The sequence below is a fragment of the Chaetodon trifascialis genome, chromosome 8 (genome assembly GCF_039877785.1).
Source record: "Chaetodon trifascialis isolate fChaTrf1 chromosome 8, fChaTrf1.hap1, whole genome shotgun sequence".
NCBI classification, from domain to species: domain Eukaryota; kingdom Metazoa; phylum Chordata; class Actinopteri; order Chaetodontiformes; family Chaetodontidae; genus Chaetodon; species Chaetodon trifascialis.
This window is the reverse complement of record NC_092063.1, coordinates 10020307-10043753: the sequence shown is the minus strand read 5'-3', so window position 1 is coordinate 10043753 and position 23447 is coordinate 10020307. Positions and strand designations below refer to the sequence as shown.

The following is a 23447-nucleotide window of genomic DNA, read 5'->3' as shown; positions in this document are numbered from 1 at the left end:
CTAGAGTAGCATTTTAATCACACTCAAGGTATTTGTTCACTTACTTCAACCAGACGTTGCCTTCACTGGCTTCAGTCCAGCAATAGCAGAGAGGTCCGGTACACAGTGTCCGTCATTCCCTCGGTGCCCCCCCCCCCCTCACTGCTTGGACTGTTCCATTTCGCATCTGAAAAAATCTGATAGTTGGAGAAGAGTTCTTCATGTCAGGGACTGCTGTAGCCTCAGCTCATAGAGTCCTGTAGCTCCTGGATCACTTAAGGTAATATATTCCTGCCAAATTATCATTCTTAACCTTTTTATTTGTGTGTGTTCAGTGACCTAGTCCTCCAAGGGAATTTATCAGCAACTATCGCAGCTGCCTCTTCTACATATACTTATGTTCATAGATGAGCATGCAGTTTGTGTTGACCTTTTAAAACTACTCAAATCTTTTACCACAACCACATCAACCATAGTCTCAATAATGTAGTTAAGATGCTTATTCAAAAAAAAAAAAATATCCACGTTGTCAGGCGCTATATATCTATTTCTGTACATAATATGTAGTAATACCTTTTTTATTTTTATTTTTGCAGATAAGCAAATGGATGAGAAAGAGCTGAGTGATCCCTTGAATAATGTATCACTCATCAAAGGTAACCCTATTTGTATTTTTCTGAAAACGTACTCAGAATTGAAGTGTCTTGGCATTGTTTTGCTGTTCCTGGCTCTTACCTGACACAGCATATCTTACCAATGTGGAGAGAGAGAAAAGCATGAGTCACGCTTAAGAAGAGTGTCTGTAGCTGTAAGGGCAGTTGCTTGGCTTGAGAGCATACAGTGATGTAGATGGCCTTGTTTTAGAGGCTGATTTCTCTGGTGTCAACATGTTATTAGAAGATGGGAGTCTCTTTGCACAAAGGACACGTCACCTGACAAATGTGTGTTGGTGACATTTAGGGTGGCTTATTAAAAGAACACAGTGGATAATGCCATGCAATGTGCAAGCATATCAGTGAGTGAATCAATTTTGCATGATGAATGAATTTGTAATGCTACACTGCACAGCATATAGGCAGCACAAAACCAACGCTGTCCTCACGACAGCACTGTCTCAGTCATTTCAAAAATGATGAGGACATCTCTCCGTTTCAGTCATATACAGCACATTTTGTGGCTGTAAATTAATACCTCTCCTGGCGGTTTGATCAGCAGATATTCAGCATTTTGTGCGAGCAGTGCTAACCCTCTGACTCCGTTAAAGAACACCGTCACATTCACTGGGAAGGAAACGGACAGCGGGGAAAGATAGAGCATGATGGCTCTAGCCTTCAGCACTTGAGCTAAAAAAAGACTTCTCCTACATTTTTTTTTTTCTGTCGTCACTTGAGGCAGTGTGATGCTCAATATCCCCAACTAGTCAGAGAGGTATTTTTACACACAGACTAATCCCTTTATTACTTTGTCAGGTGTCAGTCTCTGACATTAAGACATAATGCCTGTAATAACTAATGTTACTAAAGATATCACGTTGCACGCTATCATCTCAAATACTCTCGTGATCTCGTACTCTCTGGAGGACATTCATCTATCACACAAACTGAACGCTGAGGCCACCCTACTTACACGGAGCCCACTCACATTCTGACTCTCACTCATACATATGCATGTGTGAAGGAACACACAACCTCATACACACATTGCACTGACCACCCATCCTTTGTCTGGCACACAGCAGGGTGGTCATGTGCTTGAGACAGAGAGTGCCATCAGCCCAGAGCAGTCTCTTCATACGCTTTTATTTTAGGGACATTTATCAATGCCATCTGGTAGCACTATTAACAATATGTGTGTATATTTGTGCTGTGTGTTTGTGTAGCCGTGCATGCCAGACACAGTGAAATCACAGTTTTCATGACAAATGCGGCATTTCACGGCAGTCTCGGTCCTCTGATGTGTCCATTTATGGTGCACATGCTTGACCTGTCCTGACTCTTGTTGTCCCCTCTGCCAAATGCTCAGCGTGAGATGAGGTCATCTCTTTTCCTAGCCATGGTAGATTAGGGGATCAAAATATTCACTGAGCATTGCAAAGCCCAAGTATTTGTGGGGTTTGTTTCCACCTCTAGGAAACACAACAGACCCTTGACAACCTTGGCTTGTCCATTCCCTTTGTGTATTGTTTACAGTAATGTGGATGTGACAGAGACTCATGTGTTGCTGGTTTAATGGACAATTGGAAATGAAAGCGTGGATAGAAAATGCAGATAATGCAGTTGTGTCTATTTCTGGGTTAGCAATTAGTTTATGTAATAGTCCCATTTTAATATCTTGGGAAATCATCTAGTATGTCAGCCCTGGTTAAATATTTGGGACTGAGGCAAAATTAACATGGTGCAACTTTGAGTTATCCTTCTATTTTTACCATGTTGAATTGCCATCATTACCGCCTCTATCATCATGGCTTAAACGTTACAGTTTAATCTCTTTGTATGCACACCAGTGACTTAGATAAGAAGCTCTACCCTTATATACAGCTATATACACTCATGTTTGGAGAATGATCTTCTTATTTGGATAATCATTTCTTTTGTCTATGTCATTATCAGATGACTTGACAAGATCAAACATGGGGTCTTCCGGTGACTCAGAAAAGATTATCCAGCGCTTGAATGATGAACTTCGAGAGGCTCAGAAGCAGGTTAATACCGAGAAGCACAAATACATGGAGCTACAAGGTAAAAATGCTCATTTTGATGTTAGATACACACCAGTGTCTTCACATTATACTCTACACACTGAGACAACTGCAAATGCATGAAATAATGCAGTTATATTTCATAGGTATCCTGGAGGAAGAGAGAAAAGAAAACAAACAACAAGCTGACAAATCTGCAAAACAGATAAAACTTCTTCATGGTACGTTTGTGTTTGTGGATTGGAAAGTTTTTTTGTCGATCCTCATGAAAATATTTACTAATCTAAAGAGTAAACATGGTTTGGACAGGCCAGCTGCAGCAGCTCCACGATGAAATGGGCGTTCTCAGAGAGCAGATAGACGTATCCTCCAGTTCACATGGCGAGCTGCAAAGTGCACGCGATGAGGTGAAGGCACTGAAACGTGCCCTGGAGGCAGCCACTGCTGAGCGAGACCGTGACGTTACTGCTATCCAGACTAACCTGTCAGTGGCCTCAAAGGACCTGGACAAATGGCGTCAGACTGCCACCAAATATGAGCATGAGATTGACGACCTACAGCGTGACCTTCAGCAACAGAGCAAGCAGTGGCAGAAAACTGCAGAAATACAAGGTGCTGTATTGTACAAATACACATAATACAAAATATGATGATGATAGCTGGTAAAAAGGACACATACGTAGCTGACACAATTGCAGTCATCTTGTACATGCATTGAATGTAAACAAGACAGTTTTCTAGTAGAATAGATCAGTTTCAAATGACTAAATTAAATTTCAGGCAGTGTCTCTTCTTCTCAAATCTTTACATTGATCACTACTCAAGAACATGTTACTTAAGGACCTCTTGATTGGCTCTTTTGAGAGACTCACTGAGAGACTTGTTTACAGTATATACTCAGGTGTACACTCGCATGTCCAAGCATACAGAAAGTATTACACATATTATTAGAATTAGTTTTCATTGAATCTGTAAGCCAATTAAGAAAAAAGCATCTGCTCTGCACCATTGCATTATTTTTTTATTGTTTTTTTTTACAGCCAGTGAGCTGCAGTCCATGCAGGTGGAGTGTAACAGCCTTCAAAAGGAGTGTTCTGCCCTCCGATCTGAAAAACAGGACATTGTCAATAAGCACCAGAAGGAAAGGAGCAGCCTGCAAAATGAGTGTTCTTCCCTCAGAGCTGAGAAAGACGAACTCCTCAAGACTCTCCAGAAAGAGAAGGGCAACCTGCAGAATGAATGTGCAGCACTGCGCTCTGAGAAGGAGGCAGTGCTGCAGAAACAGAAGCAGTTGGAGAAGGACCTTGCCAGGTCAGTGCACTGAGCTACATTATCCAGAGCTCCACTTCACCCCCACCTTTGTGCTGCCTCTGTCTCATTTGCTTGACGCTGTTCCAACACGTTTTGCTCCAGTGTATACCACACACCTCTCTTTGTATGATCCTTCACCAATTGAACTGCGTGTTATTTTGTTTCTGGTAGTTCGCGTGCCCAGAATGCTGAGCTGAGCAATAGCCTCAAAGCCCTGGAGAGATCCCAGCAGGAGTTGGAGAAGAGACTTTCGGCACTGCAGCTCCAGCATCAGCAGGACAGCGCCAGTCTGCAAACCCAGCTGGATGAAGCGGACAGCCGCAGCAAGACTCTGCAGAGAGAGGTATGTTCTCAAGATTCATCAACCAAGTGTCAAGCATCCTAGAATCCCTCCCAGGAATTATTTCTAAGGCTAAGAATACTTCTCCCCTCAAACCTGACAGTTACACCTTGTCCACACTTGTTGCTGTTCAGTTGCATTTTTCAGTCCTGCCACTGATGTAACAGATGTAGGTCCATTGTAACCAGTTCAGCTGTCGACACTGGCCACATAATGGCTCACACACAAATGCAGCCCTTTGTGTCATTTTAGGCTCCAAGTCAAGTTTATTCTACTTAAACACACAAGTACATGATTGTGCATTAATCTGTCTAGCCAGTATGTTGTATATTTTTTGTTTCTGTACTGATTATGGTAATAATATTGTCAAAACCTTGATACAGTCCTTGGTCCATTGTCATGGTAAAGCTGTGACACCAAACATCAAATATGCTGAACCAGTATGTTTTAGTACTATGGTATATCTCCATTTAGAGTTCATCCTCGTTTGTAGTAAAGATTATTTGTGAGCAAGGCACTAACAAATCCAAACAAATCACCAAATGGTGTTCAATCCTCTTTCTTAAAATGGATTTTACTGCAGTTAATGATGGCTTCATGGTGACTTTTCCAGTTAAGAAAGTTGATAAGTTTGCTTCAATGCCTAAACTTAGGACTTTCTGCTTTGACATGCTTGAGGCAGGCCCTGATCGCATGTAGTGTGTTATGTTGCTTTAGTAATTCATTTGCCTGTATACATAATTTGACACTGTAGCCTATCTTACAGTCTATTAATACCATAATGGTGGCCATTCAGGACATTAGGATAAGTTGTGATGCATTCACAAGACGATCAGCCAGGCAGCGGCTCTCTGTAGTCATCTAATCCTAATGTTTATTTGCTCTGGGCATCAGAGGCTGTGCTTAACACCTGGAGGATGCTTTTCCAAGGTTAAAAAGAGCTCTCTCTCCCATGCCTAACAGAGGTTGAGCTTGCTGCTGACCATGGCATACTACTGTACGCTCCCAGTCGGGCTGAGCAGACTGGATGGGAATGAGCCACTGCTGTGACACCCAGACAGGAGGGGCTCTGTTGAATAGCAGAAAGCAGAGATGAAGTCATCCTGAACCACAAGTCATTCACCCCAGTGTGGTGTTGCTGTTTCAGTCACTGAATGAAAGTGGAAACTGAGTGCTCTCACAGTGTCCCTTTTAGAGTGAGCTCGTCCTGTGAAGCCCTGCGAGAGGACAAAGCCTTTGAGAAACACTTAGCATCTTAAATCAATCAGCAATACTCAGTACTCACTTCTGGGCCCAGCACGCTCCCTCGTTAGCCAAATTCGCCATGAAAATATAATGAAAGTAATTTGTCTTGTGATTAATTGAAGTAAAAGATGATAATGTGCTTTATGCAGTGTGAGGAGGCTAAGACGGAGCTGTCAGACCTAAAGGAGAAATATGAGAAGACTGAGCAGGAAAAACAGTCGCTCACAGATGAACTCGAGGAGTGCAAAGCCAACATGAAGGAATTACAGGAGAAAGGAACAAAGGTGAGTGCTGGTCTGTCATACATTCAGCAGAAAGGAGAAGGCATTCTTTTGTCTTAACCAAAGCCTGTAGAACTGTTTGACAAATAATATATTAAGAAGTGCATGAAGGGTAGAAATAATGATAAATGACACCATATCTTTTATTTGCATAAGAAGCACACACCTTGAGTTGAGCTTTGCTTCAGATTTCGCAACAACAGTGCATTTAACATCTGTTTATTTTGTGAAATATCTCCGGCATAAAAGGTGAATCTTTTGTAGGATTCACAATAAATGTATATATATATTTTTTTTCTCAGCACACCTGCTCCCCTCTACTCATCCACTGTCTTTTACTGTTGCTTTTAGACACTGACAGCCGTGTGTGACTTTGAGATTTTGTACAAACACCAATTACAGACACAGACTTTTGACTGAGGGGTTTATTAATAAAGCTACACCCAACTAAAGTATGTCCCGTTGCAGTTGATTACTATAATATCCCTTCCATTCTGTAGACATCCCTATTGCTGCCTGTTCAAGCCATAGTCATCGGCCTTATCCTGGCTTTGCTGTATTGGTGCTTCGGCGCATTGTGGTAGTAAGGTACACGTTACTCCTGTCAAGTCGGCCTACATCTTTCATTCTCATCAGTGTCTTTAGATCATTGCATGATTTAATCTGGTTTTCCTAATTCCCCAGAATGCCTTCCTCGGGGGGATAAACTCCAGATATTGACGTCTTAGAAACTCTAACCTCTCTAATCATACAGTTCAAACATCTGACATCTGTTTGTCTTGTCTGGATGGCTAATGCTTAACAACTGTTTCTCTCAGTTGGCTTATGATGGGCTTATCTTTATCTGAAAGAGCTAACGCGTGTTCTCTGTGCAATGCATTGATCTCAATGGCAAGCTCCCTCTGTCAAAGCTTTGGCGGTCTTTGGATGGGCGGGTTTCATGTGGTGACGCTCATGTTTCCATTTCTGTGTCGCACTTTTTCTTTTTTTTCAGAAGCCATGGATGATCTGGGGGCCGGTGGTTGCTGTGGCTCTAACAGCTGTGACTGCTGCTGTGCTCTTCAGGACCTGAGGGCGACACGCACACACACACATACACACAAACATACACACACCACACGTGAATCCATATTTGTCATCAGATTTCTCTGCACTTGCCCCCTTATCATATCTGCACTATTAATTAGGAGGGCTCATACTTAACACTGTTTAATTTTAAGATGCTCTATTTTAGATGACAGAGGTTAATAAAAGAATGTCAGTTTTGTGTGCAAATGAATAAGTTTGTACGTCTGTTATTTGAAGGAAGTCTATCTGGGTCTTGTTTTTGTTTACTATCGTGACTTACAGGATTATCCGTTAATGAATGTAAAGATAATCTGCACACTTAATTCATTCTAAATCTATATGATATTTTAGATGGATCACCTGGAGTTTGAACCTCCCTAAATGTAACACATCTCTGTAACTGTCAGAATAATAAATATTGTCACAGTAATGTAGCTCCTGATTGAGTGTATGATGAATGCCCCAGACACAAAACATGAGTTGTTTTCAACAACCGTCCACTTGTGAGCAACCTGGGGAGGGTATTTGAGGAGGAATTCATTTTGCCGTTTTTCTGCCAAACGTGATTAATGGTCCTGAAAGCTGTTTTCATTACGATAATTGAAATGAGAGAAATATGTAAACTCTGGAAAGATGGTTTTCCTTCATTATCAGAGCCAAGTTGAGGGTTGTAAGTACCCAACTCATGTGTGACAGTTTGCTTTCCATTTAAGATAAGCTTCCATAGACGGTAATGGTAATGATAAAGTATTAAATTAGCTTTTTTATTCCACTTTTTCTGCTCCTTTGCCAGCTACTGTACATCATCTGCCACCCAGACATCCTAGCATCACACATTCACTATGTCAGTAGTCAGTCAGGAGCCAGCATTATGTCACACACCACAATATAATTTAAATGCATGCTATTTAATTTAGTGATACTGTATCACATCGTACCATTAGTCAAAACAAGAAACTGGTGTCGTACTTGAAATGTCGTGTTTTTTTAAACTGGAATAACACTAATCTGAATTTGTAAATAAGATCAGACCTAAATTTGGTATTCAGGATTTTCTGATGATTATATATTTGCATGCATTATATGATTTTTGTGGAAAATCTCAATGTCTATTATTAATCAATTTGCTGTATTTCTGAAAGTCTGTCAAGTACAAAATCTATGTATTTTGTAAAGAGATGGGAAGTAATATATTTTCTTGGGTTTACAGTACATGAATAACAGCTCTAAAATGTAAGCGTGACTTCAATTAAAGATCTTAACCTCATAATTGCACCTTAGAGTCATTGCATAAGCAGGTCACTGAAGCCACCAGGCTTTATGGAGATGAGGTCAGACCTGCTACTGTAGGTTTTGCATCCTCTGAATCATCTGAACCTTTGTGCAGCTGCACACAGTATATCTGAGGTAAATTCTTTTTCTTAAGTTTTCAACATTAGGAGAAGGGAAATGTGTTTTGATGATGTTTTATCATCTACCCTACAACAACAGAATTTGTTAGGTTCAATCTTCTCATATCCCATACTGCCTGCTTTACCTTCCTCTAAAAGCTCTGTATTGCAGATGGCATTTAAAGAAGCTGATTGATGCTGACAGCCGGGAGCAGAGTGTTCTCCTTGAAGAAAGGTTTTCTCAGGTGAGCGCGGCGCTTATGTCAGCTGATCAGCGACGCACCACAGAAAAAACCAAGCGTACCCACAGAATACACAGCGGTACGATGAATACACGCAACGTTGGGACAGATGTAATAGTGGCCTGCAGTTTGACCTATATGACAGGTTCAGAAAAATACTCATACACACATATATATATACATATATATGCCTTGTCATGGTCAGAGGATTCAGCCACTGACAGCAGGGATCACATCAGATTCTTGTCAAACAGCACCCCCCTATGCTGTTTCAACCCTCCTCTCTCTTGTTTTAAGGCTGCTTAGACTACAAGGGTTTGATCAGAGTTGGATAATCTGAGTTAATGTGACTACTGACTGCGGGGGACTTAACATCTGCTGGAAGATTATAGGGTTAAGCACTAAGCACAGATATGCCCTTTAAGCAGGCTGACCACACTGATGGTAGGCCTCTGGAAGAGGATGCAGTTTCTTTCTCAACAGGATGCCTGTTTCTAAATGTTCACACTTTGCCAAGTCTGTCATGTCGTAGCTCTGGAGGAAACCACTGAGTCGCCCATCGTGACGCATCTGACCCTGTTTTGTTTTGTTGTTGTGCTACACTGGCTCTGTCGCATCCATCCTGCAGGCCTTGCTGCGCCAATGATGCCTCTCTGCCTACGATGTGATGACCAGAATGATGCGGCTAATGTGACGTGAGGCCGTAGCTCGGGCAACCTGGGGAATGCACTGTGTATGTTCGCAGATTGAGGACATCCTCTTCGTCCTATATAAACCCAAATGTGAGAATCATTCCCACGCATGGCGAGCCTCTCTGCAGAGTTGCCGTGTCCATTTGTTCTGCTCTACTTTGTATGTAGGTCATCTGTAGTGGACCAGAGATGCAGCAGAATGGCAGCTGGTATGGTATTTTCACTGTGTAGTCTTGGGCGCATATTAGCTCTAATTTACATGTGTATTTTATGATGCTGTACAATATTTGAGCTTGAATTGAAAAAATGTGGAGATGGGTCAGTTGGGGTTTGCTCTTGAGGATTTTAACTTTGTACGTGTAGCTGAATCTTTCTATACAAACATCTCCCCTCTTATTCAGAAAATATAACTTACTATCTGCTCAAAGTTGTGATGCAATGTAAAATTGTATGCATTAAATACACAGGCAAGCACATGTAAAACACTGCTAGGGACCTTTAAATAACCTCATTTTAAGGCATTCTGCTACACAGGACATCCTGGGATGTATCATGCCAGTATGACCTCAGGGGCAGTATGTTCATGATGAGGCTCTGAGAGTTCATCAGTTCTGTGTCCTCCCTTCAGTCAAGAAAAAGTGTTTAAGACAGAGGTCAAAATCTGGACTCCACAGCTGGATCAGAGGTCTGTACCCAAATCCCTCAAAGCTTCACTGTCAACTGAAGCGGAGCTGATGACGCTTCATCCTCTGTGGATGTCATGACACCCAGTGGTCTGTGCACAAAGCCCTCAGATCCTCACTCCTGACTGCAAAGCAGAGACACTCCACAGTCTGCCTCTATCATGACACCCAGTGGTAAGTGTAGGACTCAAGGGCACCATAAAATAAAGCATTTTAATTTAGAGCTACATGCATATATTTACACTTATTCATTTGGCAAATGAATAATGTTTATTTGTACAGTGTTAGTCTCTAAGTTCTGCTCATCAGTAATGTTTCTATGGCATAACTGGTGTTTATTCCTCTGAGTTACAGAACCTGGAGCAGTAACAGCAGGAGGTTTTGGAAAGAACCTAAAAAAAGCCGGGTCTTCTATGATTCTCACAGTGATGCAGCATTGTTACAGCAACTGTCTTCAGTGGCAGGAAAATACCACATTTGTCCTGTTAATTATTCAACATCAAACACTTCTTCAGTTTGTGATTCATACTCCGAAGCAAAAGCTGATGATCATACAGCAGCAGCAGCCGGGGCCTGAAAACCACCTTCATCAAGACGAATTGAAATAAAGCTTGTGGAAATGTGCTGTGAGGAACAGTGTTAGATAGTGTTCGCTAAATATCACACATTTGCCATTTTAAGCTCGAATTGCTGTGAAATGACACTTGTGAAAAGAACGTGATCCTGCCACTGCAAGGGGGGCATGTTTGTATACCTTGTTTCCACAGCAGTTGGTTAATAATCAGTTGTTACACACAATTTCTTTTTTGTAGATTTATTCTATTCACTTTAGCTGCTTCTGTTGTAAAAGACTGCTGTAGATATTTTGTGTAATTCACAGCAGTTATCCTTCATTGTTGTACAAAGTGTATTTTTGTATTGTCATGTAAATTTCTTTATTGCAGCTTTAGTGATGTACAGAACATCTGTGTATAATTTATTGCTGAGAGTTTTGACCTGGACTCATTCAGGAGCAAAGTCTGGCCTGTACGTTCACTTTAAAGGATTGACCGAATAATGTGGTGGCCCGGTTTCCCCGATGATGACTAATAATCAATGAGTTTATCCAGGGCAAAGATAATCTGCCGGGACCAACTGCACTCCACAGGGACATGTTTTTTTATTTCAACTTTCAGGAAGATAAGTTGCCTATTTCTGCTTTCAACACACAAACAATACCTGCAGATAAACTAAAGCATCTGCAAGCTGATCAGCAGAATTGCGGGTAAACCGGCAGTCACACCAGGAGGATAAAAATCTGAAAAGTAAGTTTTTACTTTTTTTGAAAAGGCATGTTGTGGCATGGCAGGATGTTCCATGTGTTATTTTGATGAGTAATTTACCACCTCCACAAAAACATTGTATGGATGCAGCTGACATGCTCATGAGATACTGTCTGTGTGTGTGTGTGTGTGTGTGTGTGTGTGTGTGTGTGTGTGTGTGTGTGTGTGTGTGTGTGTGTGTGTGTGTGTGTGTGTGTGTGTGTGTGTGTGTGTGTGTGTGTGTGTGTAATGTTCCTATAGGTGAGCCATGGCAGCCGATCTAGATGTGGTGAACTTGTTTTTCATTGCGGGGGGAACACTGGCTATTCCTATCCTGGCCTTTGTTGCTTCTGTCCTTCTCTGCCCCTCCGCACTTATTAAAGTGTATTACTGGTGAGGTTGATGACTGTGTTCTCCTCCATTCACTTTATATGTTTATTAACTGATGTGAATGCCACCTATTAACCAGTTCCTTCATTTATTCCCTTATATTTTCCATTATCAGCCTTCTCCAGGCCATAATTGAAGCTTTATGTTGTTTACATTGAGATAAATATTCAAACCCAAGACCCCTGTGTTTTTTATGGCTGCATGATGACCTGTGAGTGTTGGATTAAATCCCAAAATTTGCCTCAGCATGAAACCCTTAATCTGTCTGAACAGTACTGTGAAGAAAATGGCAATGCTGGCAACACATGCTCATAAAAATTTGAATCCAAGCTCATTATCTTGTGGCTAAAATGTGAAATTCCAGTGCGGCATGTCTCTGTGTATGAGCTCAGACATACCTGCGCCTCTTCAGGTACTGGAGGAGGACTCTGGGCCTGCAGGTGCGCTACGCAGACTGCGGCGGCTATCGCTTCTGTTACGCCTACAGAGGAAAACCTGGGATGAGACCTTCCATTTTAATGCTGCACGGCTTCTCTGCTCACAAAGACACATGGCTCAGCGTGGTCAAGGTCAGCTCTGCAACACTAAATGTAACAGTTTGTTGCCATGAAAAAATAGTTTACTCTGAAAAACTATCCATTTGACCTTATCTGGTTTGAATTCCCCTCTTTGACATTTCCAGATCATGTAAAAAACCAAAACAAAACAAAACAAAACAACATTTTAAGCTTGTTAGATAAAGATACTGTAGTCAGGTCAAAATTCAGATGAGTGACTGACATCTGAATTTTTGAACTCAGAATTCAAATCACAAATTCAGAAATGTCAATACTATAAATTATGTGATATTTAAATTCTAACATGAAATTTCACAACTAGGTGCATGTTCAGTTGAATATGAAAGTCCAATTATTACGGCCTTTCTTGGCTTCAGTGCATACAGTCATGGTTTTAAGATTTACTTTCTCTCTACTGTTCTAGTATCTACCAAAACATCTGCACATTGTGTGCGTGGACATGCCTGGCCATGAGGGAACAACACGCACCAACACAGAGGATTATTCCATTCAGGGACAGGTCAGAAGGATCCGTCAGGTACACTGAAGAGAGAACAATGAGTTATGTGGACGTATTTGTCAGGTACCGAAATCATTCCACTGAAAATCTGTTTTTGTCCCTCGTCCTTCCCAGTTTGTGGAAACCATTCGCTTAAACAGGAAGCCTTTCCATCTGGTTGGAACCTCCATGGGAGGAAATGTAGCCGGGGTTTATGCAGCGTGCTACCCCTCAGAGATCTGTAGCATAACGCTCATTTGTCCAGACGGTCAGTCACTGTGTGTGTGTGTGTGTGTGTGTGTGTGTGTGTGTGTGTGTGTGTGTGTGTGTGTGTGTGTGTGTGTGTGTGTGTGTGTGTGTGTGTGTGTGTGTGTGTGTGTGTGTGTGTGTGTGTCCACTCATGTTGTGGGGACATAAATCTTTGTACACAGTCACATTGTGGGGATAAAATACAGGTCCCCATAATGTAAATCATCAGACTTGGGTTAATGTTAGGATAAGGATTATGGGTAGGCAAGTAGTGGTTATGGTTATGGTAAGTAAATGAATAAAAATGAATGTAAATCTGTGTAATGTCCCCAAAAGTGATGGAAATATGACTATGGCATCTGGTTATCTCTGCCTCTGCTTCTTTGATTGTGTTCTTTTTGAATTTTCCTCTTTCAAATCCCCCAACTTTTTGTATGTGCAACACTAAATAGCTGGAGTGCTCCTTCAAAAGCAAATTCATTCATACAGAGCATGCGTTATTTTCATGCCCACAGTCATTTGCTGCTTCTGACATTTCATTTGTTTACCTGTATTCACGGTTTCAAACAAAATGTGACTGCACATCATCAGTTTCTAATCACAAAACACTCATTTTATCCTGCAGGTATAAGACACCCATGTGAGACCAAATTTGACAATCATCTGCAGGACCTGAAGCACAGCAATTACACGTTAAACATCCCGTTAATCCCTACAACCCCCGAGGAGATGGAGGACATGTTCAGACTTTGTTCTCATGTTCGCTTTAAAATCCCTCAGCAGGTCAGGCCTCCACTTGAAAATATACGCATTATAGTCTTCACTCTGTTTGCACGCAGAAACAGTTAAAGAATAATCCTCACCTCACTGCATTTGTCAAAGGCAACCATGTTTAAACATGTTTGCTTTGTTTAGATTCTTCAAGGATTGGTAGATGTTCGGCAGCCGCACAACAATTTTTACCAAGAAGGTTAGTTCATTTTGGTGTGAGACATTTTAGGATTTCCCATGTAAGTGAACCGTATAGACCATGTGACCTACCAGTAACTTTGTGTCTTTTTTTATTAGTGTTTATGGAGATTGTTGATGAGAAATCAAGATATGCCTTACAGGAGCACTTACATCTGATCGCTGCACCTTTACAAGTGATATGGGGCAAACAAGACCAGGTAATCTATGATAATACAGTGATCCAGCAGTCTTTTGTTTCTAAATTCATCGTAAAATGCATGCGGCTGAATACAAACTTCAGGTTATAGGTGTGATATCTGTCCTGTATTTGGACAGGTGGTGGATGTCTCAGGAGCTACAGTCATTGCAGAGGTCTTGCCTGGATGCAGGGTGGACCTGCTGGAGAACTGTGGACACTCTGTGGTGATGGAGAGGCCATGTCGGACAGCTAAACTCATCCTGGAGTTCATCATTTTGCAGCAAGACGCCAGAGGTGGCGCAAAGAAATCTTGCTGAATCCAAACGCTATTAATTATCACTTTGCACTGCAATGCTTCACATGTCCCTTGTACGTGATATGCATACGTAAGCTTGAAAATCTTACAGCAAGACAATGAGCGAGGTCTATAGTGCTAGCGCATTTCTTAGCGATGTCAATCATGATAATAAAAGCTTAGTGCGTGTATCTGTGTGGCTGTGTTCAGATGTGTGAGTGTATTCATGCAGAGGTGCCTGTGCTTGCAGCAGGACCTCCTCCCCTCCTTCACCCTCCTTGTGTGCGCAGTTTTACTGCAGCCTCGAGCCGATCACAGCTGCTCGATGCGACCAGCGGCAAACATCAATGAATGTGTGGCTGAGCCGTTAAATGCCAAGCGCAGGCTGCTGTTTTTGTACAATAAAGGGGGAGTAAGCGGAAAGGGCGAGCTGGTAAGGCTTTGTTTTAACGTCTATGTTACTTCCAGACAGTCTTAATTAAGACCCCGGCGTTAACCTCGGTAGTAACAGCGGCTAACGTCAATGGTTCGCGGACTACTAGCTATGTTAGCTCTCTAGCTAGCAGTTAGCTAGCAGGCTACCTATCCAGTGTGGTACTCGCTTTGTATGAAGTGCTGCATAGCTCAGTGCATCCAACTTAATACGAAAATTGTTGTAATTTAAGAATTGTTACTTGCGATGTCATCTCGTTAGCCAGCTTCTTTCATTTTCACAGCAGAGAAAGTGGAAAGAGGTTGGATGGCTACTTTTAACACCAGCTGCCTCTTAGACAAACGTTAACGTTAGCTCGCTTCCTTAGCATTCACCACGTCATTAACGTTGGATAGTAAACTCGCATTGTCGCTGTTTAACTGGGAAACGTACAAAATCTAATTTAATGGGTTTATGTTCATTCAGCGGCGATAAGTTTCACTTTCAATTCGCCCCGGAGGCATTGTGACATATGATGATGAATCACCTCTGCTCCTGAGTCTTGACCAATATGAGGAGGTGCTGGGGTGCTGGTGCTAATATCACACTATCTTCATCAGCAGATGTTACGGAGATGCAGATGCTCAGAGTCCCTTATTTTCTGAGCACTTCACAGCCTCGTTGCCTTAAGGTTGAACGTTTTAATTCCATCTTCTGATGATGGAGTATGATCAAAAGCTCCCAGACAGCCACTACACTGACCTTACACTGAGACTGTTGAGTTAAAAACAGCATGCACACTGAAAAGTTAAGTCTAAGTGAATGCAAAGAACACAACTCACAAGTGCTCTAATGCAGTGTGTTCTTTTAATCCACAAAGCAAGCAGTAATCAGGCTCTCAGAGAGAACATGTACTGTACTCATGTAATCCAACACACACACACACACACACACACACACACACACACACACACAAAATGAACGATATGATTTGAATGAGTCAAGAGCTGCAACAAGTAACTGATTAGTTGTCAACTATTAATTTAACCAACCATTCAGATAATGGATTAATCAGAGTAATTTCTAAGAAAAAAAAAGTCACAAACTGATTCCAGCTTCCTAATTGTTGATGTTTTCTGGTTTCTTTACTCGCCTCTGACAGTAAGATGAAGGTCTTTTGGTTGTGGACCAAAAAAAAGACATGTTAGGACATCATCTTGGGCTTTGAGGAACACTGATCAACATTTTTCACAGTTTTCTGATATAAACCAAATGACTAATCGATTAATCGCGACAATAATGGGCAGATTAATCCACAATGGAACTGGTTGTTAGTCGCAGTCCTGACTGAGTCTGTGACCGTGTCCCTCATTTTCTGCACACTATGTCACAGCTCATGTTAATGTGACTTTTTTTTCCACAGGTGAAATTGAAGTAAGCAAAAACCATATCTGTTCCCTCTCTATTTTGGTTCTGACCAAGTGGGTATTGTTCTACAAATGGATAATGGAGACTGGGGCCATAGGGTAAGAAATGCATGGAAGTCAGACTAGAAATAAGAGCGATGTGAGATGTTTGTTTGTGATAAACATGAGATTTTTATCCTCCTCTCTCTGCATTTTTGCCCTAGATGACTACTCCTGTTACCTTGAACGTGGGAGGCCACCTGTACACCACCAGTTTATCCACCCTACAGCGATACCCAGACTCTATGCTGGGTGCTATGTTCCGGGGAGATTTCCCCACAACTCGCGATTCCCAAGGGAATTATTTCATCGATCGAGATGGAACACTTTTCCGGTACATCCTGAACTTCCTGCGGACATCTGAACTTACCCTCCCGGTGGACTTCACAGAGACAGACCTCCTAAGGAAAGAGGCCGACTTCTACCAGATCGAACCTCTGATCCAGTGCCTTAATGATCCCAAGCCACTGTACCCTCCCGACATCTTCGAGCAGGTTGTGGAGCTCTCTAGTACTCGGAAACTTTCAAAATACTCAAACCCAGTCGCTGTCATCATCACACAGCTAACCATAACTACGAAGGTTCACGGCCTGCTGGAAGGTATTTCCAACAACTTCACTAAGTGGAACAAACACATGATGGACACCAGAGACTGCCAAGTGTCGTTCACCTTTGGACCATGTGACTACCATCAAGAGGTGTCCCTAAGGGTTCACCTCATGGACTACATAATGAAACAAGGCTTCACGATCCGCAACACTCGTGTGCATCATATGAGTGAGCGTGCAAACGAGAACACGGTGGAACATCACTGGACTTTCTGCAGACCCGCTCACAAAGTTGAAGACTGAGTTACAGCACGGGTGTTGTAGGTGACGTTAGTGTTTGATTTGTCTTCATTTTACACAAATTGTGACAGAAAAGAACAGAATTGAGCCCTGTTTCAGTAATGTATCACTGATAACGATTTTCCCTCAGTGTGGTACAGTGCAGAAGTCCAGACAGATAGAAACAGATAAAAACAATGAAAATGTAAATTCTTGATTTATTCACCTGTTTCAGTTGTAACAGTGTTATCTTATTGGAACACTTTCTTATCTGTGCTGCCGCTGCATATTTAGTATTTCTTGAAAAATGAATACTTTGCTGAGATAAAGGCCTATAAAAGAAGAACAGCATTCCTGTGAAGCAGAAAGACCCCATAGCAATGATTTTATCCACGTAGGACACTATATTATAACCAAATGATGCTAAAAATATGGGTACAATGTTTTTTTTAATAAGAGTAATTGTGATTTATTATGGTTCCAGTACCTGCATCTGTTTATTCTGAAGTCAGTAATAAAGTGACTGTAAACAGGTAGCCCTGATTTTAGACTTTATGCCTACATATAGCATCAATGTCATGTAAATTTAGGTCACAATTTGAGGGGAAAAGACGGACTGAAAAGATTTGTACCCCACACACAAGCTGTCTTGGTCATGTTTTGGACAAGACAGAGACACTGAACATTTTTAGTTTTTTTTTTTTTGATCCCAAGCTGTCAGGAGGATACTTTTGTTTTATAATGATAATAAATTCTGATTAGCCCAATTTCTTAATGAGTTTACAGTAGATCTTAAAATTAGTCTCCTAGTTCTCTATAATCTCCTTGTATGGTACTATTTCTTAAGACCCAAGTCGTTGTTGCATGTGTCTGAGTGTCTTGTGTATGTATACGTATTTGCTGTGTGCGCTTTGTGGTATTGTGCCATACTGTTACACTTTAGAGCTCATATCAAAAGTGATGTGTTTGGTCATCCCAGCCAAAATAAACCCATTTGTGTATTTGTCAATCATTATTTTACTTTTTTTATGGCTGAACTTTTCACCTTGTCTCAATTAACATTTGCACTACAGGTCTTACTGTAAGTCAGAAGGATGTGACAAATAGTGTCGTAAATCCACTATCTGTACTTGAGCAATGTGACATCAATTTAAAAGAAATCTATAAAATATTTGCTGGCAGAGATGTAGGTCTGTTGCAAAGTACAAATTATAGATGGCAGCTACAAATGTGCCCTGTCCAAAAACTAATTTGAGTAATTTGAATGCAATGAAGAAAATGTTTCAGTAACTGCAGCTACTACAATAAGCAGAAAAGAATTTTTCCAATGTTGAAACCAACATTTTTTTGTTTCGTTTGCCAGTCCAGTGGGATTATTTGATTTCCACCCAGTGACCTATTTTCAGATTATTTATTGAGTCCCAATAGAAAAGTCTTTCGAAAACTGGAAACACACTGAAACGTCCATAAATTAGTCAATTTAACAAACCAGACCAAACAATACTGACAGTCACACTTTAATAATCTGCCGAACTCCATATCATTAAATCAAAGTGACATTGCTGATATTGTCTGCACAGCAATTAGACGATAAACGACTATCTGCCCCAAAGACATTCAGCACAGACCATGAAAACAAATTTTCACTGTCAGTACTGAACCAGTGGTCATTTATTTTTTCTAAAACTACAAAGGCAAACAACATGTGACACTACAGTGACCACACTTTTGTCTCATTTAAACACCTATTTATGTGATCTTTTCTTCCACAAATGTGTGGACAGAAGAAAAACAAAGTTATTAACGTTTTGTGACATTGAAACCTTCATTGGGCTGTTCAATTTTTTAACTCCATTTTATCACATAATTTGACGCAACGTACACGCGCATACAAAACCGGATGTTACGGCTCTTGTTGGGTGCGTTCGTTTTATATTCCAGCGTCAGAACTACCGTAGGCTCCAGGAAATTCCAGACAATGCCGCTCATTTGCTTGGTGCCAGGCAACAAAACAAGCGCCCATACGTTCATGGCTTCCATCATGTTTGTAAAGGACATGTAAAAGGTCCGTGCTTAACAGCTTAGGGCAGGAGCTTCACCCCTACAGTACGGACCGTCTATCGACACACGACTTGTGTATTTGTGTTCGTCAGGATGTTTGGTAGGAGTAAAAATCTCGCCTATCTTCTGGACCTCGTCCCGGGTAAACGTGTTCTTGGGACATACAGGTTCCTTCCCATCTTCTTTTGCATCGGAGGTGTCATGGAGTGGATCATGATCAACGTTAGGATAGGAAGAGAGACTTTCTGTGAGTGTAAAATGATAAATTGTGTTCGTATTAGCAAAGCCCTGGTTTTAGTTGGTATTTAGCGGACGTTAGCATGATGGGGACGGCTACTAGCCGCTGTTAGCCTATGTATGTAAGTTACCTCTTGAGTATTTGTTAACGGCAGCTAAAAACCAATAACAGACAAAAACTTTCAAAGTGAGAGCTGTTCCTTGTCTGATTTGCATTTAGTTCAGTCTGACTTATTAGGCTGTATTAAGTTCTTCACTCTGTTTAAAAAGCCCTGTTACATGTTTCAGTAACTTGCACTCCAGAATGGAGGGGACATGCTGTTTGGACTGTGTTTATCTAGAGATTTGGGACACAACACCCTCGCTGACCTTCAGATATGTCCCCACACTGTCCTGTACTCCAGCCTTTCTCCTCTCTGCCTCACTGTCTTTAGAAAATGTGGTAAAAGTGACAGAAAGATGGAAAAAGGAAACACAGTGCAGGCAGTCTGATGGGTTAAACTGCTGGAGGACACAGTACTCACAGCTGCTAACACAGACAGATAAAAAGCACAGTATTTTTTGACTTAGTACCTCAGTATAAGTAATGATATTTTTGGTGTCACATAAGCTACAGATGCAGACTGCAGGAAGTGACAACATACTGCACATCAAGACAATATGGCAGCCATAATATGCGATAATATTGTAATAGATATCACCAGTGGTTATCTCATTCTGTAGAAGTACCACAATATTAGAAAATCACTGCATGCAAAATTGCACTCAAGTGCAGAAGTGTGTGCTTAATGTACTTAACGTTTTAAAGATAAATTGAAGTGACATAGAGAAGTGACATAAATGACACATCTATCTATCTATCTATCTATCTATCTATCTATCTATCTATCTATCTATCTATCTATCTATCTATCTATCTATCTATCATTAGTGGTTCATGTTTTATAAACTGATCTCTGATTCTTTATATAACAAATGTAGTAGAGTAGTAGTACTGATTAGAACATGAAGAAACAGACTCAAGTATAAGTGCTCTCAGTACTTCAGAGCGGGACTCGAGTAAATGCACTTTCCATCAGTGTACATCACATTATTGATGTTCATTGATATGTCTGTAGCTGCACCTGTGGAGGGTAGATGTACTAATGGATCAGTCAAAAGATTTCAGAAGAACCAGAATATGTTTCTACTCTCTCTGAACCCACATCCCTTCATTCCTGTTGTGTTCAAATGTGCCACTTCAGGAGAGCTAAAAGGATTAAAATCCTCGTTTTAAAAAATGAAATAAAAAGCTGCCCTTCATATTTTATCCTGTAGTATTCTGAGGCCATGTAGGGATAGAGAAACATGTTTTCCTGTGCAGAGAACAGACTCCCATCCCGAGTTTATTTCCTCAGCTTCTCATTACTTTCCCTATTACATATTTGTTGCAGTCACAAACTCTGTTTTTTTTTTAACTTTGCAAAAATTCTGCAGGATAACTTAAAGGTCCTTTTCACAGGAACTAATTGACTATGTGAAACTAATTCTTTCATTAAAGATGGATCAGTTCCATTAAGTGTTCCAGACAGCCATGCCAGCATCCAGGAACTGGCTCACCATTGGTGTATTAATTACATCTGTGCTTTCCCAGCTATGACAAGCCAAATTGTCTGCCATATTGTTAATAAAACATGGGTGGCAAGCATGAACCACTCACAATGTAGCCTCAGTAGTCCTGTCTCATTTCAGTCTCTTAATTCTGTTTTTGTTTTTCCAGATGATGTCTACCGAAGGAAAAAATCAGAACGGGAGTACCAGCAGAAGATAGCAGATGGTTTGATCGTTCACAATGAGCCTGCAGCCAAGTGAACGACGGTCGGATTTATTATGGACTTCACTTGTGTCGTCTAAGGACACATTCTTGGACTCTTGCTCCCTTCCTTGTTTCCAGCAGGCCGGGATGGATGTCATAGCATGTTACTGAGTTACAACAACTGTGTCACAGTTATGAATGTCATTAAGGAGTCCAGAGTGAAAGGCTGAAAAATCACTTCCAACATGCAGGTTTTATTGTTTATATGGTATTCAGTTTAAGAAACATGAGTAATAATAATATTACTGATGTGAAGTCAAGTGAAAAAATCTCAGCACTGGTCATATATTGATTTTACAGAGTCTATGTTGATGTGTTATGTCAAAAACATCTGCCAAGACAAAACAGTCTCAGCCAAATTGGTATAAAAGAAGGAAATGCAAAGGTTCTTTGTATTTGGACATCTTGGATGATTTGGCACAGGTGTGCTTAATACAGGCAGATAGCATTTAATAAGACACAATTTCTGTAATAATTTCTGTAAGAGGTCTTGAACTGTATGGTAGATTGTTAATATAAAATGTAACTTAAGAACTGTATTTTGCAAATATTATTTGTACTATCTATGTATGTGCATCCTTCATTTTACACAGTACTTCCCCTCCAAGGTTTACCAAAAGCATGCTTTGGTTATTTCAGTTGTACCATCCAATAGGGAGAGCGTGTAGACAGATGAAACTGTTCGGGTGCTTGGACAGCATGACGGGGTTCCCATCCAGTCTCACCTCGTCCATGTTGGTCCTGATGTAGTAACTGGTGTTACCTTTGCAGAATGTCTCATCTGTTATTGTTGAGATCTTGTTGTTCTGCGGAACAGACACAGGAGACCAGTCTAAGGACACAAAATTGGCCCGTTGTGTAGCTACCACTCAGCAGACAGAACTCTAATTGCTTCTACAGAGCTTCCTTGATTAATTGTTATGATTGCAGTGAATTACAGATGAACTTACATGCAGGTGCACAACGTGAAGAGACTCTGGAAGATGGGGCACTGCTGTCAGTTCATTGTTTCCGAGCCAAAGATATGCCAGCCTCGTGAGTTTCTGCAATAACAGAAAAATGCTCTTTTGCATTAGGCTGCCTGCTGTATCAATCATCCAAACACATGTTAAGTACATGATGTCTGCAACATTTAAAATGAGATCTTGATTGCGAACTTACTTTAAAAGCAGTTGCCTTTACACCCTGGGTTCTAAGCTTGTTGAAATTTGCATTGAGTGATATTAGTGTGGTGGGCAGAATGGGAAGTTTAGTCAGTCTGTTTTCTGCCAGAATGAGCTCCTCAAGATTGGGAAGCTTTGAAAAAGCTCCATCGTCAATTTCAGCGATGAGATTCCCAGTTAGGTCAATTCTTCTTAATGGGGCTGGGTAAAAAACAAAACACAGAGCTTGAAAGGTGACATTCTTTCTAGTTATTATCCATTATAGTTGATCATTATAATGACTTTTATCTACCCATGTCTGCAAAGTCTCTGTTGCTTATTTTTGTGATTTTGTTAAAACGTGCATAGAGATACGCAGTTTCCTTTGGCAGCGCGGGGACAGTTGACATTTCAGGGGACACCTCCTCACAGTAAACAGATCCACTCAGGCAAACGCACAGCAGACATGTCGGCAGCTCTGAAAAGATCACAGTGTCGTTCCATCACCTTGTTTTTACAGAAGAACATTTTCATTTGATCTCATTTGTCTTTGGGACGTGACTGTGCAGCTTAAAATGCTCTACACACAGTTGAGATGAGGACACTTGATCAGCCCCATTATTACATAATATGGGCTTTAGCTACATTCACAAAAATGTGGAAGAATGCCTCAGCACGTGTTGCATAATCGCCTTTGAAACAGTTGTTGAAAACTGTCGAAAACAAACCTTACCAATGGCTTTAGGAACTACTGCTCGGTCAGTGTCTCTGTCTGGAGGGGTATCATAGTCTGGAAAGTTTACAATGTCTTTCTGTAAAAAAATAAAAAATAAATAAAAAAAATCATCATAATAGCTATACTTTTCTCACAACTCAAGACTATTATGCATTTCTTCCACCCGCTCATTTACACGCTGTATAAACCCGAAAAGATATTTTTACCTTTGGTTTTCTTACTTCCATGTATTCATCTTTTGCCGCAGAAGACAGTATCCATGGGAGCATAACAGACGTGAAAATTAAAGTCCTTAATTGCATCATTGTGTCTCAGTTGCTGGTGAGAGACGAGAGCACTG

At 41.0% G+C, this 23447-nt stretch overlaps 5 protein-coding genes and 1 long non-coding RNA gene across 8 annotated transcripts; 4 read left to right on the top strand and 2 right to left on the bottom strand.

Annotated features, from left to right (window-relative positions):
• Positions 1–185: 185 nt before the first annotated feature.
• Positions 186–8186, top strand: slmapb (sarcolemma associated protein b). 2 transcript variants are annotated; one of them, XM_070968208.1, is made up of 10 exons: positions 192–259; positions 576–635; positions 2589–2717; positions 2824–2898; positions 2987–3289; positions 3718–3988; positions 4160–4331; positions 5723–5857; positions 6355–6442; positions 6849–8186. In XM_070968208.1, exons 2-9 carry the CDS (start codon positions 584–586, stop codon positions 6436–6438), a joined length of 1221 nt encoding a protein of 406 aa, XP_070824309.1. In that variant the 5' UTR covers positions 192–259; positions 576–583; the 3' UTR covers positions 6439–6442; positions 6849–8186. The 2 variants fall into 2 exon arrangements, with proteins under 2 accessions (XP_070824310.1, XP_070824309.1); XM_070968209.1 differs by lacking the exon at positions 6355–6442 and having other exon boundaries at positions 186–259.
• On the bottom strand, positions 6262–15157 carry LOC139334928 (uncharacterized). Its single transcript, XR_011602408.1, has 4 exons — positions 15046–15157; positions 12668–12721; positions 12020–12155; positions 6262–6922 (listed from the first exon to the last, which is right to left on the bottom strand). It is a non-coding gene; the product is annotated as an uncharacterized lncRNA (long non-coding RNA).
• On the top strand, positions 11499–14562 carry abhd6b (abhydrolase domain containing 6, acylglycerol lipase b). Its single transcript, XM_070968210.1, has 8 exons — positions 11499–11624; positions 12034–12190; positions 12603–12716; positions 12813–12945; positions 13552–13709; positions 13842–13896; positions 13995–14095; positions 14214–14562. Exons 1-8 carry the CDS (start codon positions 11500–11502, stop codon positions 14391–14393), a joined length of 1023 nt encoding a protein of 340 aa, XP_070824311.1. The 5' UTR covers position 11499; the 3' UTR covers positions 14394–14562.
• kctd6b (potassium channel tetramerization domain containing 6b) lies at positions 14547–18084 on the top strand. Of its 2 annotated transcripts, XM_070968213.1 has the most exons (3): positions 14547–14804; positions 16207–16309; positions 16414–18084. In XM_070968213.1, exons 2-3 carry the CDS (start codon positions 16283–16285, stop codon positions 17098–17100), a joined length of 714 nt encoding a protein of 237 aa, XP_070824314.1. In that variant the 5' UTR covers positions 14547–14804; positions 16207–16282; the 3' UTR covers positions 17101–18084. The 2 variants fall into 2 exon arrangements, with proteins under 2 accessions (XP_070824314.1, XP_070824312.1); XM_070968211.1 differs by lacking the exon at positions 16207–16309 and having other exon boundaries at positions 14656–14804.
• Positions 18085–19101: 1017 nt separating this feature from the next.
• LOC139335573 (ubiquinol-cytochrome c reductase complex assembly factor 5) lies at positions 19102–23408 on the top strand. Its single transcript, XM_070969228.1, has 2 exons — positions 19102–19384; positions 21134–23408. The coding sequence occupies exons 1-2, from the start codon at positions 19231–19233 to the stop codon at positions 21223–21225; spliced, it is 246 nt and encodes an 81-aa protein (XP_070825329.1). The 5' UTR covers positions 19102–19230; the 3' UTR covers positions 21226–23408.
• ognb (osteoglycin, paralog b) lies at positions 21865–23447 on the bottom strand. The gene is made up of 6 exons (XM_070969227.1): positions 23314–23447; positions 23105–23183; positions 22685–22849; positions 22391–22593; positions 22180–22272; positions 21865–22035 (listed from the first exon to the last, which is right to left on the bottom strand). Exons 1-6 carry the CDS (start codon positions 23410–23412, stop codon positions 21865–21867), a joined length of 810 nt encoding a protein of 269 aa, XP_070825328.1. The 5' UTR covers positions 23413–23447.